We start from the raw sequence: 17,249 nt of genomic DNA on the forward strand, positions 1-17,249 counted from the left end.
CGTCACCTTACAGAGAGAACGTCAGATTGGTTTTGCGCATGCGTCTCTCTCGTCCTCGCTTTCGGTGAAGTGTCTCATGCCGCTTTCATCGGAAGCGAGGACGAGAGACGCATGTGCACAGCAAAAATGACGTTCTCTCTCTAATGACTTCTCCGCCGATGACGTCCAATCAAGGGACGCTACTCTTCCGCTAATCTCGTTCCCTACTGTCAAATCCATGACAATGCCCTTTCTAATTAATCACAATTATTTTATTTTACATCAAATGATTGCGACTTACGTAACGTTTTTCAGTATATGCTTGTCTGTCGATTGGCCTCCACAGCATTTCCCGGAAATCTTGACTGTGTAGCTGATGTCATGCGCAGAGAGGGTGGCCCCGCCCCATTCGGACTTCCGTCTCTGGAGATTGACTGTAACGGAACCGGATTTTCCTCTATTTGTCTGCTTCATCTCGTGGTTTTCAAAACCTGGGTTTGTGACGCCGTTCGAATCGTCTTTGTGGTCAACCTTCGCCATGTTTGAGGCTGAAATGAAAATGCAAGATAAATAATTAATTGATTGTGTTGCAGCATAATGTGCAGCGATGTGGTTATGTGGTATAACACTCGCTTTTGGACCGGAAGGTCCTGGGTTCGAGCGTAGCCATCGTTAAGTTCCTAGCCTGACACTGGAACCCAAAAAGACTGGCATTTTGACGTCATTTTTTTGGTTTTTGCACCGCCTAGTGAGTTGTCGTTAGTAGAGCTCATGGAAACAAGTTTTTTCATTGGTTGAACTATTGAATACAACTCACGATTTGTTTTCTTTTGTGGCAAAAGACTGGCATTTTGACGTCATTTTTTGGTCAGTGTCAGGCCATAACTTTGTGAAGGCCACGGTTCGAGCCTCGCTTGGCGCATAGTTGGGTCCTTGGCAAAAGCTCTTTACTCACATTCTCTCAGCGTACTCAGGTGTAAAATGAGTACCTGGCCGTTAACAGCGTTGTCTATCGGAAAAAAAGATATCGCCTAACTGGTCATGTCTCGTTCTATATATGTTAGGTGTTGCTGTTGATCAGGAACCCCTTGAAAAGCGCTTTGAGCACGTTTAGTGGATATTGCGATATATAAATGCTCTAGGTTTTTAACACATTCTCTCACCGTACTCAGTTGTAAAATGAGTAGGTACCTGGCCGTTAACAGCGTTGTCTCTATCCGCAAAAAAATATAATATCGTCTAATAAAAGGTGGCATGTCTCGTTCTATATGTTACGTGGTGCTGTGTTGTTGTTTTGTTTTGTTTTTTGTTTTGTTTTTTTAAGGGTTTTACGGCGCTTGCCATGTTGCTGTGTCAAGCAAGTGTCATACCACAAGATTACACTGTCCCACAATACCTACAAGGAATCATGCGTCACAAATTATAGGCCATACAAGAATCATTTCAAAAGAAAAATGAATAAACTATGGTGATAAACACTTACTGTACACAGTCCTCAGGTCAAATACATTCCTTAATTACAAATAGAATAGAAACCCTATTGAAACCTGGCACTGACTCAGACCGTAGCCATCGTAAACTTATAGCCTGACACTAGAACCCTCTAGGTTTGCCAGTTTGACGCCATTTTTGGGTCAGTGTCAGGCTATAACTTTACGATGGCTACGCTCAGACCGTAGCCATTGTTAACTGACACTGACCCAAAAAAAAATGTTAAAATACAAGTCTTTGGCCACAAAAGAAAACAAATCGTGAGTTGTATTCAACAGTACAACCAATGGATTCTCTTGTTTCCATGAGCTCTACTTTCGACAACTCAATAGACACTGCACAAACCTTAAAAATGACGTCAAACTATATAAGTCTTAGAGAGTTTTAGTATCAGGCTATATTGGGTTAACGATGGCTGCGGTCAGACACGCCGGTCAGTCTGTAAACAAATAAAAACAACTAACATACACACACCTACTACTGGACACTGGACACAGTCCAATGGGTTTTGTCAAAGAGTTGGGGTGGGGAACAGGTCGGGGGCTGTTGGTTCACCAGTTTACTGTCGTACCCTGGAAAAACTCATATTTTAACAAATTTGGCCAGAAAACCCGTCCTTCAAATATTGATCGATTTAAATGGGAGCGATCTACATTCATGTTTTCGTCCAACCGGGTCATCAATCACATGATTTGTTGCTGCCCAACGATTGGATATTTCTTAACAAATGTAAACACGCTGCTTTGTTTATGAAAGTTATAAACATACCCATGTGTCAAGCTGAATCAAATGACCAATCATGATGTTAGATATTTTAAAAAATGTGAACACTTTTCACTACAACATATTAATTTTACATCATCTCGATATGAAAAGTTATTTTGAAAGCCTTAATTCACGGTCGACGATATTTGAATCGACATTAAGACATTATTTTAAAATCATATCGATATGAAAAAAACTTTTTATTGCCTTAATCCACGGTCCGTATAATCCTTGAATCGATATTAAGACATTAATTTTGTTCACTTTACATCGATATGGAACGATATTTTACGGCCTTAATCCATCGTCCATGTAACGATAAATCGATATTAAGATATTAACTTTTAATCATATCGATATGAAAAGATATTTTACTCGTAAATCTTTTCTAATGTTCCTAATTTTTACTTAAAGATAATATTTCCTTCATCGATTTCATTCTAACCTGGGGGGTTTTTTTCTCCAGATTTCGCCATTTAAAAAAAACTTGAGATTTTATACAGTGCAGTATCCATTAAACGTGCTCAAAGTGCTTTACAAAGGGTCCCTGGCCAACAGAAACACTTAACATGTAGGACGTGACATGACGTAGTAGTAGTAGTATAGTAGTAGAGTAGTAGTAGTGTAGTAGTTGAGTAGTATGTATATAGTGGTGTAGTAGTAGTGTAGTAGTAGTAGTGTAGTAGTAGTAGTAGTAGTAGTAGTAGTAGTAGTAGTAGTAGTAGTAGTAGTAGTAGTAGTAGTAGTAGTGTAGTAGTAGTAGTAGTAGTAGTAGTAGTAGTAGTAGTAGTAGTAGTAGTAGTAGTAGTAGTAGTAGTAGTAGTAGTAGTAGTAGTAGTAGTTAGTAGTAGTTAGTAGTAGTAGTAGTAGTAGTAGTATAGTAGTAGTAGTAGTAGTAGTAGTAGTAGTAGTAGTAGTAGTAGTAGTAGTAGTATAGTAGTAGTAGTATAGTAGTAGTAGTAGTAGTAGTAGTAGTAGTAGTAGTAGTAGTAGTAGTAGTAGTATATAGTAGTAATAGTAGTAGTAGTAGTAGTATAGTAGTAGTAGTAGTAGAGTAGTAGTAGTAGTAGTAGTCGTAGTAGTAGTAGTAGTAGTAGTAGTAGTAGTAGTAGTAGTAGTAGTAGTGTGGTGGTGGTGGTGGTGGTAGTAGTAGTAGTAGTAGTAGTAGTAGTAGTAGTAATAGTAGTAGTAGTAGTAGTAGTAGTAGTAGTAGTAGTAGTAGTAGTAGTAGTAGTAGTAGTAGTAATAGTAGTAGTAGTAGTAGTAGTAGTAGTAGTAGTAGTAGTAGTAGTAGTAGTAGTAGTAGTAGTAGTAGTAAATGAGTTGTTATAGTTATAGTTGTATTAGTAGTACTAATCGAATTAGTAACAGTAATAGTATTGATCGAAGTAGTAGTAAAAATAGGTTTTAGGACACAGTCTCAACGTTTTTATCGCTTAATTCAGGATGTTAACGGGTCATCTAACACCACGCATGGGTGATGGGAAAACAATGAGACCAAAGACGATGGAGGATCATAGCACGGGGTTACACAGTGCCTGCCCATCATTGACATCACCAGGCAGGAGTCGTCGAGCGGAACTGCCCCAGCATCAACACCACCTGGAAATCGTAGGGAGACCCTAACTGTGTCAGGTTCATAAATTACTTTTAATCGCGGGTGTCAGCGGTAGTTGGTACACATCATGGCCGACTCGAGTACGTCATGGTACACATACTAGATCTTGTGCAATCATGGGTATCGAGCATTAGTATTGAGTAATATTATAGAGATGATTTTGTTGGATGTAGCTTGGACATCTGTGCTTTGAGAAAAACAACTTTGGAAGAAAAAAAAATGGCCAGAAAACTGACTTGTTCATCAAATTTAAATATCGATCTATTAAAATGGCCCTCGGCTTGTCAAAAACTCTCAGGTTTAAATCAAAGTCCCAGGTTTAAAACGTTTTGTTTTGTTTTGTTTTTTTATCTTATTTATTTATTTATTTACTTATTTACTTATTTATTTATTTTACAAGACGAGGGTCATTTTAATTGATTGATATTTGATTAACCAATTTTCTGGCCAAAATGTTTAAATCTTTTTTTTTCTTTTTTCTTTTTTTTTTTTTTTCGTAGGGCCGTGAGGGTTATAGAATGCAATTGTGACGCTATTAAATAGAGGTCCAGTCAATCGTGAACATACAAGGGCGGTCTGAATATATAAGTACCGTTTTGTTATAACTTTTTTTTTTTTTTTGGTTTTGTTTTCAACAGAGAACATGCAAATATAATGCATGAAAAGAAATCTTAAAATGTCAGCTACGAATCGTACTATTTATTTTTCCACATAATCACCATCATGGCAACACAGAGCTGCCAACACTAGTGCGCTTCATCAGTGGGGACTTTCCACCTGTCCAACATGTACCCGATGTGGGCAAGAACCTGAGACGGCAGAGCATCTAGTCGAATGGTGTTTTGTGACGATGCTACCGGGCGGGTTTGCGACGGTGCACGAGTGCGGACCGGACTTTGCTGATTGGGTCGATCGTCATACCATAGTAGTGTGAGAACCATAAGAGGCTGCTGCCAACACTGAACTAGTTGGCACATTTCCGTCAACGAAGAATCCCGATGGTTTTGCTCGGCACCATCGACGAACATCTACCACTACCTCCAAATCACTGTTGTAACGGTTTCCTTTCAGGTGCTTCTTGAGCTGGGGGAACCCTAAATAGTCAGATGGGACAAGATCCAATCGATATGCTGGGTGTTGTAGGGTCGAAAGTTTGGAACCAAATTAATGGCTTTGACGATCAGTGTGTGGTCGCCCATTGTCATGCTGCAATATCGAATCTCTCCCATCTCGAACCCGTGCGAGTCTATTTTTGATTGATTGCAGTAGAGTTAAAACATATTCTTCAGAGTTCTCTGTTTGTCCTTGTCCAAGATCAGAATATCAGAGCTGTGTTCACGCGTGACCATCGTTAACTTATGTTAACGATGGCTGGTGTTCAAGCATCAGGATATATTATTATATGTTAACAATGGCTACGGTTTACGTCTGTCCAAACTCATCTCATCACCGTAACCAGTTAACCCTCTCCTTACCAACTATAGGAAAATTGTCATATTCGTTACGATCAAGGCTACCACACAGTGTGTGAATGCCCTGGTTACGATACAACCAACATTTTTCTTATTCAAATTTCTTTTGTACATCATAAAAAATTAAATGAGTGTTGTAGAGCATATTCTGCTAAAGAAATTATATATTGCAAGAACTTACTGCTATTGTGTTTGGGTGATACAAAATCTATTTTTGTGTTAGTTGGGTGTGAAGTTTGGGGGAAAATTGTAAAAATGGCTGGTAAGGAGGGAGTGAACTGCCGTACTCTGGAAAAACACATATTTTAACATTTTGCCAAAATACTCTTCCTTCAAATATCGATCAATTTAAATGACCCTCATCTTGGAAAAAAAAACTCTCAAACCTGAGACATCTCAAGTGGCAAGATGAGGGTCATTTAAATCGATCGATATTTGAAGGGGCGAGAAAGCTTTCTGGCCCAGTTTTTCAAAATACCAGCATAGTACCATAGTACGGCATTTAGCATGTTAAAGACTATTCGGTCTACTGCCATTTTCACAACAGATAAGTCTCTCTCTCTCTCTCTCTCTCTCTCTCTCTCTCTCTCTCTCTCTCTCTCTCTCTCTCTCTCTCTCTCTCTCTCTCTCTCTCTCTCTCTCTCTCTCTCTCTCTCTTACTTTTTCCTGAAGTCCTTTTAATTGTATATCTAGAATGTTTTTACTATCTGATTTTCATCCTTTTTACTGACGCTGATATGACCTAAATGTGTTGCAAGTGCCGTCAAACCCTTAAAAGCAACCAAAAAAAAAAACAACAGATAAGTAAATGCATTGTGACACAGAACGAAGACAGTTTCGCATCGCAATCACTGTTCTATTTAAGGGGAAAAGGGTATACAAAGCCCCTTCTTGAAAATAGTCCTCATGGCGTGTGTTTTTGTAAAATTCTAATGTTATGGGTGATAAAAATTAAAACACCGTAAAACATCAAAGGAATCGCGATTGCGTGACAACCATAAAAGATACATTATTCATTTTTATGATTCATTTGGCCTAGTAAAATCTAAGACTGTGTGTGTGTAGAAAATGGTGACAATCCACAACACGATTTGAGAGAAACAGATGGAAATGTGTGATCATGAATGGGGGCGATCTATATTCATGTTTTCGTAAAAGCAGGTCATCAATCACATGATTTGTTGCTGTCCAACGATTGGATATTTCTTAACAAATGTAAACAAGCTGCTTTGTTTACAAATGTTATAAACATACCCATGTGTCAAGATGAATCAAATGACCAATCGTGATGTTAGATATTTAAAAAGCTGTGAACAATTTTCACTAAGTGGGTCACTTTGAGCACATTTTGCAATGTGACCAATGACCTCGAGCACATGGAAAGTTAATATTGATCATGCCCATTGTGAAACAGAATACTGATGCTATGCATGTATCTAAAATATTCACACATCCGCCAGCCGGATATAACGTACCAACACACAAAATTGTGTATAACCTTAAATATTCACAGTGTGATTTATACAATGTAATGAGATCATTTAAATTGCTGTCTAAAAACATTAAAAAGACTTGAGTGACGTCAACTTCGTTCCATCTATAGGTTTGAAGTCTGGTTATGAACTTCGAGTGAGATCAATAGACCCATTGATAACCACGCCTCTCGGACAGTCGTCATTTGTAAACAATGGCAATGATTGGTTAACAGAGCAAACTGCACAGGATTTACTATTGATGGTATGAGTCTAAGTACATTACCCACTATTCTACCGCTTGATCAATCGAAGCAACACAGAAAACTATGTGTAACCCTAAACGTTTTTTATCTGATCAAGAAAATCATGTGATAACCCAATTGGCGGTATAAAAAACAATAACAATGATCAGAGAGGGGTCGATTCACGTTACTGTTTATAAACAACCAACTATGTTTGTCCGAGCACGTGTGAGGGTATGTCACAAATTTCATGTTTTGATTTGTCAAAAATCTACTGGTTAATTAACAAGCAGATTTTTAAATATAAATAGTGTGCGCTTGGCTAAGAAACTCACAACATTGCCACCCGGAAATATTTCGGACCAACACACAAAACTTTATGTAACCTCGAGCATTTATAGTTTGGATAATGTAGATAGTATGCACTTGGCTAAGAAGTTCACAACATTGCCATCCGGAAGTATAACGGGCCAACACACAAACTCTGTGTAACGATGAACTTTTATAGTCTGGTTAATACAGTTTAGTGAGAATCACTCACAAACGCGGATGGCAAAATAAAACAACAAAGGCTTGAGTGACGTCATCTTCGTTCTATTTATAGTTTAGTGAGAATTACTTATAAACGTGGATGGCAAAAAAAAAAAAAAAACAATAACAAAGGCCTGTTTGACGTCAACTTCGTTCATTCGATATTCATTTTTTCGTTTATTACACTACTTTTTACAGTCCACAGCTTCAGCTTCCAGCAGCTTGAAATCAATATAAACCATTTATTCATTATCAAAGCCATTCCGTCGGAGATCCGGGGCAAAGGGCGTTACCGTATAGTTTTATGTTACAGCCATTGGATAGAATAAATAATGGATTAGATCCATATCAAAACCTATTGGTAAGAATTCATCTTTTTTTTATTTTTATGTTGTTTTTGTTTTGTTTTTTTGTTTTTTTGTTTTGTTTTGTTTTTTTTTTTTTTTTTGTTTTTTTTTTTGTTTGTTTGTTTTTTTTTATCGCCCTGCCGCTTTCAGTGTCGACGAACCGTGTCAAGATATTAGAAATTCTTGCTTCTCCTGTCCCGAAACCACTTGTGATATACGTTTCATTTTACAATAGGGGGTGAGGGAGACTTTGAAAACCTGCTGTGTCACACATATCATCATTGGAAGAATCGTATTATCATTATATTATCTCTCCAATTACCTCACCTATATCATTTTTTTTTCTATTATCAAAATATATTCTGCCTTTTAAAGGATAGATAGAACGAAATTGACGCCACTCAGGTCTTTTTATTGTTTTGTTGTTTGTTTGTTTTTTTTTTTTGTTTTTTTTTTTGCCATCCACGTTTATGACTATAGATAGGACGAAGTTGACGTCACTCAGGTCTTTGTTATTGTATTTTTTGCCATCCACGTTTATGAGTAATTTTCACTAAACTGTATTAATAAGGCTATAAACGTTTTAGGTTACATATTGTTTGTGTGTTGGTCTATTATATTTCCGGATGGCAATGTTGTGAGTTTCTTAGGCAAGCGCACAGCATCTATAGCCTGATTGATTTAATAATTTACTGAGAACTTATCACTAGCAGACTGTCTAAAAATATCTTGTAAAAGAGCCGAGTGACGTCAACTTTGTTCCTTCTATTAAAGCTATGTGTTTAGTAAAATACTCACAACATTCGCCAACCAAATTAAACATATCAACACACAAAGCTGTGTGTAACCTTGAACGTTGATAGTCTGGTTGGTATAATTTAGTGAAAAGCAATCACCTAAATGGCTGTCTAAAAATAGTAACAGAGAGTAAAGTGACGTCAACTTCGTTCCTTCTTTGAGGATCCAGACTACAATACGCTTCAACAGTCGTAACGTCACTTCCCTCGTAATGACGCATGATAACTTAGTAACTGGTTCTAAACTATCGGAACAATGGCGGACGCCCTTATGAAATATTTCTCCGACGAGTATAAAAGTGTATCCAGAGAAGAATAACGTTATAAATATGATCATGTTTTGACTTTTATACATTCTTATCACATGACATATGAAAAGTTCTAGCCAGCATAAAGAATAAAAAGTACCGATTTTCTTTGTTTAGAACCACGCTGCTCGTCGTTGCTGGGCGACGTGACATCAGACTATTGAATCCAATTCACATGAATTTCAAGACAGACAGACACACACACACACACACACACACACACACACACATTACAAAATATGGTTAAACGACTCCTCCGTGCGGCTATGTGGTCTTGTAGTATAATACTCGCTTTAGGATCGGAAGGTCCAGTGTTCGAGCCTCGCTTGCTGGTGTATAGTTGAATCCTTGGAAAAAGGCTCTTTACTCGCATTCTCTCACCGTACTCATGTGTAAAATGAGAACCTGCTCGTTAACAGCGTTGTCTCTGTCCGAAAAAAAATTGTAATATCGCCTAACATGCGGCATGTTTCGTTACGTGTTGCTGTTGGTCAGGGACCCTTTGTAGAGCGCTTTGAGAACATTGAGTGGTTAATTCCAAGGACTCAACTATGCGCGTTTGCGCGTATGCACGTAAACCCAAATGATGACGTCAAACTGCCAGTCCTTTTGGATTTCAGTATCAGGCTATAATATAACGATGGCTACGGTATCAGGCCATAACTTTACGAAGGCCACGGTGACGTCAACTTCGTTCTATCTATAGTCATAAACGTGGAAGAGAATGTTTTTAAGGGAAAATGTATTACTATGTATTTTTATGCACTATGTGTTAAAACTTATGTCGGTCAAAGGCTTCTATTCGCCTGACTACATTATCTATGAAACATTTTTTAAATACCGACAATAAATAAATATTTGAATTGAATTGAATTGAATGCGCCGTGCAATGTTCGAACCCAGGACCTTCCGACCCAAAAGCGAATGGCATACCACTATACCACATAGCCCCACAGGTATGTTTTTACAGAGGCCGGTAGTATTATTGACTTTTACACGTAACTCGGACGACACAGTAAGATTAGGAACGAAGTTATGTGATAATGTGGTAATCGTGTTACTAATTACTGTAGGCAATACGATTACAGTCTCTACCACAATATTTACTACACGGCGAAGTCCTGGGTTTGAGAGTTTTTGCCAAGATGAGGGTCGATATTTGAAGGACGAGTTTTCTGGCCAAATTTTTAAATACGTGTTTTTCCAGAGTACGACAGTTATCTGGTTATAGATAGTTCGAAGATGACGTCACTCAGGTCTTTGTTATTGGTTTTTGCCATCCACGTTTATGAGTAATGCTCACTGAACTGTATTAACCTGACTATAAACGTTCATGGATACACACAGTTTTGTGTGTTGGTCCGTTATACTTCCGGATGGCAATGTTGTGAGCTTCTTAGCCAAGCGCATACTATATATATATATATTGGATTTTAGACGTAACTTGGACGACGCAGTGAGATTAGAAAAATAGTTACATGATAATGTAGTAATCGTGTTGCTAATACTCTTCAACAGTCGTAACGTCACTTCCTTCCTAATGACGCATGGTAACTTAGTAACAATGGCTTTAAACTATCGGAACAATGGCGGACGCCCGTATGAAATATTTCTCCGACGAACATAAAGGGTATCCAGAGGGGAAACCCCCCCCCCCCCCATAAATTTGATCATTATTTGACTTTTACACATTCTGATCACAAGGCATATGAAAGTTCTAGCCAGCATGAAAAATAAAAAGTGATGATTTTCTTTGTTTAGAACCAAGATGGCCGCCGTTGCCGGGCGGCGTGACATCAGACTACTGAATCCAATTACTGGAGGCAATACGATTACTGTCTTTAATTTCCTAAATGGGCATAAGATAAAGATTTAAAACTGTGAATCCCTTACACATAAAATACAGAGAGACGAATATTTGAAGAAATATGATCGCAGTTTAACACAGACCTAGCACAAGATCTGGATTTATTGTCAAACAAAATGTGTTGGTTTTTTTGGAGACTTGATACGTAACACACCCAAATTTTGTTTCAGAGACGTGCTCGGTCTGTGTAAAATTGCGATCATGTTTCTTCAAATATGCTTTGATTCCCTGAGTGCGCACCCTGCTTTGTAAAGAAGTGTAGAGATCGTTTGCCTCGTCTCTCTGTATCTTATGTGTAAGGGATTCACAGTTTTAAATCTTTATCTTATAGATAGTTCAAAGATGACGTCACTCAGGTCATTGTTATTGTTTTTTGCCATCCGCGTTTATGAGTAATGCTCACTGAACTGTATTAACCTGACTATAAACGTTCATGGTTACACACAGTTTTGTGTGTTGGTCCGTTATACTTCCGGATGGCAATGTTATGAGCTTCTTAGCCAAGCGCATACTATCTATTGCCCATTTAGGAATTTTTTTTTTTTTAATAGAAAAGACCCAAACCTCCCCTTAAAAGTAGTCGAATAAATGGGGTTGGTAGCTGGAAATGGAAGCGTAATTATACTATAATTGAGTGCTCAAAAAGGCCATTTTAGTAGAAATTCCATATACTGGCGTAGTTAAAGTGTTATTTATATTTTTAAAACTGAAGAGGTAGGATTAATATACGATTCTTTCATTTCTCTGTATTTATTAAACGAGTTATTTTTATCCTGCCCGCCCAATAACACAACGAGATTGCGTTAAAACGGACCAACACACAAAACTATGTGTAACCTTGAACGTTTATAGTCTAGTTAATACAGTTTAATGAGAATTACTCACAGACATGGATGGTAAAAAACAATAACAGATACCAGAGTGACGTCATCTTCGTTCTATCAAAAGGTATACGCAACTGTACAGACACCAAAAAATGTATACAAAACGGATACACGAAAAGAATAGTGAAAAATCGTGACAGAAAATACTCGAGGTGACGTTTGTTTTGCTCTCCAAAATGAATGATGATGATGATGATGATGATGATGATGATGATGATGATGATGATGATGACGACGGCGACGACGAGGATGATGATGATGATGATGATGATGATGATGATGATGATGATGATGATGATGATGATGATGATGATGATGATGATGATGATGATGATGACAAAAAAAATTAGAAGACCAAAAAAAAATATGAAAACGGCCAATAGTAATAAAAGTTGAAAACCTACCAGGGTTCGTAATGGTGGTGACGAAAGACATTCCAGTAATGAATTCAAAGTTAAATGGTCACTGAGAGATGACCAAAACAAACACAACTCCCGTGGTCAATCAGATGACCCTCCTGACGCTACCTCTATCTTTCCAACAGCAAACCAATCTTCTCGGTCCACCCGTTTAGCGTTTACCGTATTGATCCGTCAAACCTCCTACAGCACTTCACGCTAGATCAGCTCACACACACACACACACACACACAAACAAACAACCACACACGAAATGGAAACTAAGATCGATACCTAAATAAGTCAAAGTCCTCACACAAATGGATAAAAATAGAATCCGGGTGATCAATCGATTACTGTGACCCAGACTCGGTTACCTCACTTATGATAATCCTAAATTCTGGGTAATATTATTTCCGTCTGAGAAAAACAACAACAAGAAATTATTTCTGTCGCGATGTTAAGTCAATACCAAGCTAAAAAAAATTTTTAAAAATAAAAATCTATGAACCGGAAAAATATTAAGTGATAAAATATGAATAGATTCAAACACAGCTCCAAAACTGAAAATGACGTGATGAATTGTGTGTTCCTTTTGGAGCTTTTCTATTCAGTTATTTTTATTGAAGAATGTAAACAAGAGTGGGAATTAATTATTGTTTTACAAGATTTGATTTAAATTGTTTTGATTTATTTCAACACATTGACAAGAGTTCAAAGAATGGAATGTGGCATCGACAGCAGCAAAATGGCTGTCGAGTGATTGGTTGGCTTTCTTTTCTTTTTCTTTTTTTGTAAACGGGTCGCAATGTTGTCCCTTTTGTAATTCACACAGATGACAAATGATTCGAGGAAGATTTCAAAGCCAGATATTTTTTGACCGAGTAAGCCAAATTACTGAAAGGGCTTTTGCCAATCCATTCCAATCCGATCCGATCCATTCCTATCAATACTGACGCAGATTTCATTCCTGAAGACTAACGCGACAATGGAGAACAGAAGTCGTGACGTCACACATTCCCCTCTTCCGGAAGTATAACGGACCAACACACACAACTATAGATAGTATGCAGATGACGTCACTTAGGCCTTTGTTACTGTTTTTGCCATCCGCGTTTGTGAGTTGTTCTCACTAAACTGTATTAACCAGACTATAAAAGTTCATGGTTACACAGAGTTTGTGTGTTGGTCCGTTATACTTCCGGATGGCAATGTTGTGAACTCCTTGGCCAAGCGCATTCTATCTATAGATAGAACGAAGATGACGTCACTCAGGCCTTTGTTATTGTTTTTTTGCCATCCACGTTTGTGAGTTGTTCTCACTGAACTTTATTAACCCAACAGATAGAATGCGCTTGGCCAAGGAGTTCACAACATTGCCATCCGGAAGTATAACGGACCAACACACAAACTCTGTGTAACCATGAACTTTTATAGTCTGGTTAATACAGTTTAGTGAGAACAACTCACAAACGCGGATGGCAAAAACAATAACAAAGGCCTGAGTGACGTCATCTGCATACTATCTATAAACGTTCATGGATAGACAGAGTTTTGTGTGTTGGTCCATTATACTTCCGGATGGCAATGTTGTGAGCTTCTTAGCCAAGCGTATACTATCTATTTAATGTTACAACATTAAACGTTTATAGTCCGGTTAATACAGTTTTGTGAGAATTTCTCATAAACATGGATGACAAAAAAAAACAATAACGAAGACTTGAGCGACGTCAACTTTGTTCTATCTATAGGCAGAATTCTATTATTACCATGCTGAAAGAGCGAGGATGGATGATCTTTATTGACGACCAGCATTTATTGAGGCTGGACACTAAGAAGAGGCAAACCAGTCCCCTGGAAAATTAGATACAGACATTTTGGAACTATGGGACAGCGTGGCTCAGCGGTATGGTCTTTGCTTCGTACCCGAAAGGTACCGAGTTCGACTACCCATCTCTCTGGTGGCCTTGAGCAAGTCACCTAGCCTTAGCTCACTTTGCGGCGCTGCACTGCGGCTGACGCCTGGGTTATTCCAGTCTTCCCTTGGAATAGACCCTAAAGAAAAATTTCCCCTTAGGGATGAATAAAGAGAATTTATTTATTTATTATTTATCTTCTGGTTCCAAAGTGACTCATAAATATGGATGCCAAAGAACAATAACGAAGACTTGAGTGACGTCAACTTCGTTCTATCTATTGGTTGAGCTATTGATAACACTGACAATTGGATTCAATGGTCTGATGTCACATCGCCCAGCAACGGCGGGCATCGAGGTTCTAAACAAAGAAAATCGGTACTTTTTATTCCTCATGCTGGCTAGAACTTTTCATATGTCTTGTGATCAGATTGTGTAAAGTCAAAATATGATCAGATTTATAATAGGTTCTTTTTCCTCTTGATACGCTTTTATGCTCGTCGGAGAAATATTTCATAAGGGCGCCCGCCATTGTTCCGATAGTTTAGAGCCAGTGTTACTAAGTTACCATGCGTCATAAGGAAGGAAGTGACGTTACGACTGTTGAAGAGTATTGCACTGTTTCTGTTTAAATAAACTTATAAAATCGCCTTATAACCTGCATGTCTTGCCCTTGATGTTAAACGCTACTGTTACCTCCATGTAAAGCGCTTTACGCACATTAGCTGTATATTGCGCAATATAAAAGCTCAAATCTAGAAGGAAAAAAAACCAATGTTGTCTCGAAAGCATGTGTCTTGGACAAAATTTGAAGTTAGTAATATTTTTTAAATATCTAGAAAAAATATATCCATGGAATTGTAATGTTGGTTAAGAAAAAGCCAATGTGACAACAACATGTCTTTTTACTAATTAGTGATGCATGACGCTTGATCCGTTTTCTCCAGTTGGGTGTTGGTTTGGGGCCTCTTTCTCTCTATTTCTATCAAATCTATGACATGTGTACTATTAGAGTTCGAATTGTTGTCAGGTGAAAAAGTGGGCTGGGAGAATGCTGGTTGTGTGAGTGGGTGGGGGTGTGTTGTGTGTATGTGGGTGTGTATATATAATGTGTGTGTGTGTGAGTGGGGGTGGGGGTAGGGTATGCTGGGTGTGTGTATGTGTGTGTGTGAGAGAGAGAGAGAGAGAGAGAGAGAGAGGAGGGACTGTGGTGGTGGGGGGGGGGGTCTGGATGTGTGTGTATGTATATAATGTGTGTGTGAGTGGGTGGGGGTGGGGGTAGGGAATGCTGGGTGTGTGTAAGTGTGTGTGTGTGTGTGTGTGTGTGTGAGAGAGAGAGAGGAGGGACTGGGGTGGGGGGAGGGGGGTCTGGATGGGTGTGTATGTATATGATGTGTTTAAAGAGGAGCTTGGGTGGGGATTCTGGGTGTGTGTGTGTGTGTGTGTGTGTGTGTGTGTGTGTTTGTGTGTAATAAAATGTGTGGGGGTGAAAAAAAGGGTGACCAATCGTGATGTTAGATATTTCAAAAAACTGTGAACACTTTTCACTATGTGGGTCTCTTTGAGCACATTTTGCAATGTGATCAAAGACCTCGAGCACATGGAAATGTAACATAGATCATGCCCATTGAGGGTAGAGTGGCTCAGTGGTACGGTCTTTGCTTCGTACTAGTGCGGGGCTGTCATTGGCAAGCTTAAGGACCACGGTCCTACGGTCCCTGGGAAATGAAAACCGCAAGGACCGGTCCTAGGACCGGCGGTCCTTTTCGACATTGAACATTCCTGAGAGACCGTTTTGACCTTTGGGACCATGGGATCGTTCATTCTTGAACCGTTAAAGACCGCTACACGATGAAAACCGTGGTCTACAGGAGTAAAACACACGGAGTAGTCACACTCATTTCAAATTGTAACCTAATTAGAGAAGAGGGGTGATGCCTTCTTTATTTGCTCACAGTACTTCATTGTTACTTCGATAATTTAGCGTGAATAAAATTTGAAATTTATCCCCGTTAACGGAGATAATGGAATCACCCAAGGCGTTGATCGAGTTGTTCGTGGCGTTTATACACACACGCAACTCCTACCCCCCCCCCCCCACACACACACACACACACATGAAAGGGCAGCGAGCATTGAAGAGTAAGAGAGAGACGTGAAGTTATAATAAGAGGGGGTGGATGCGGTAATAAGTAATAAGTAATAAGTGGGGTCGATGGTGACTTTTCGCCAGATCTAACAAACCCAGCTACCCATTCACTGCTGAGTAGACAGGGATTCAGAAAAAACTCGACTGCACCCGGGATCGATCTCTGGCCCTTTGCGTATAAAGAGAGTGCTCTATCAACTGAGCTATCGGGGTCCCCAAATATTCTATTGGACCTTTTAAAAATACAGACGTTATAACTGGTTTTTTTTTGGACGGAAGAAACTAATGAAACTCATATTACTTGATTAGTTAAAACACCAAACGAAATTTTAATATTATTGTATTATTTTAAATGACAACAATGCGATAGAAAGGAGTGGCGACAAGAGATGGACAAAAGAAAACAAAAAATCAGACTTGCAACTTGCTAGGTTCGACACACACACACACACACACACACACACACACACACACATCTTTAATAGTCACATACATTTCAAACAATAACCCATTAGAGAAGAGGGGTCATGCCTTCATCATAGATCATTGTCATTGCGATCATTATGGTGTAGTAAATTTTGAAATTTACCCCGTATAATGGAATCGTCCAAGGCGTGCGCCTCCTGTTCCCCCCATCTCACACACGAAAGGGCGGTTTGCGGAGTGGAGGGAGGTGGTCGTCTGCCTCTATGGTCGTCTGTGTCGTTTAGTGTATGGCAAAGGGGGGTGGGTGCGATTAATTAAGTGGGATGGGTGGTGATTGGTGGAAGAGAGGCAAAGGACCGAGGCAACGAATCGCTGGGGAAGTAGTATGGCGCGAGACCGTTGAAAGGTGATAAGAAGTGAGGACCGCCGGCGGTCTTCCTCTTTGGGACTGGACCACGGTTCACAGCTAAAAGACCGTGGGACCGGTCCTCGGTCCGGTCCTCAGCGCGGCACTACTTCGTACCCGAAAAGTACCGAGTTCAATCACTCGCCGCTGAGCTGTGTGGCCTTGAGCAAGTCACCTC

The 17,249-nt window shown here is 39.1% G+C and overlaps 1 protein-coding gene across 1 annotated transcript in view; it reads right to left on the reverse strand.

Moving 5' to 3' along the window:
• Positions 1-12,964, reverse strand: part of LOC144980208 (broad substrate specificity ATP-binding cassette transporter ABCG2-like) — a 14,430-nt gene extending 1,466 nt beyond the window's left edge. The window contains exons 1-3 of the mRNA XM_078927787.1: positions 12,840-12,964; positions 12,181-12,594; positions 281-527 (exon numbers count right to left, since the gene is read on the reverse strand). Of these exons, the coding sequence (XP_078783913.1) occupies positions 281-527; positions 12,181-12,211 (278 nt within the window). The 5' untranslated portion in view covers positions 12,212-12,594; positions 12,840-12,964. The remainder of the gene's footprint in view (positions 1-280; positions 528-12,180; positions 12,595-12,839) is intronic.
• Positions 12,965-17,249: the final 4,285 nt, after the last annotated feature.

This window comes from Berghia stephanieae, chromosome 9, assembly GCF_034508935.2.
Source record: "Berghia stephanieae isolate SIO BIC M18660-M18661 chromosome 9, UCSD_Bste_1.3, whole genome shotgun sequence".
NCBI classification, from domain to species: Eukaryota; Metazoa; Mollusca; class Gastropoda; order Nudibranchia; family Aeolidiidae; genus Berghia; species Berghia stephanieae.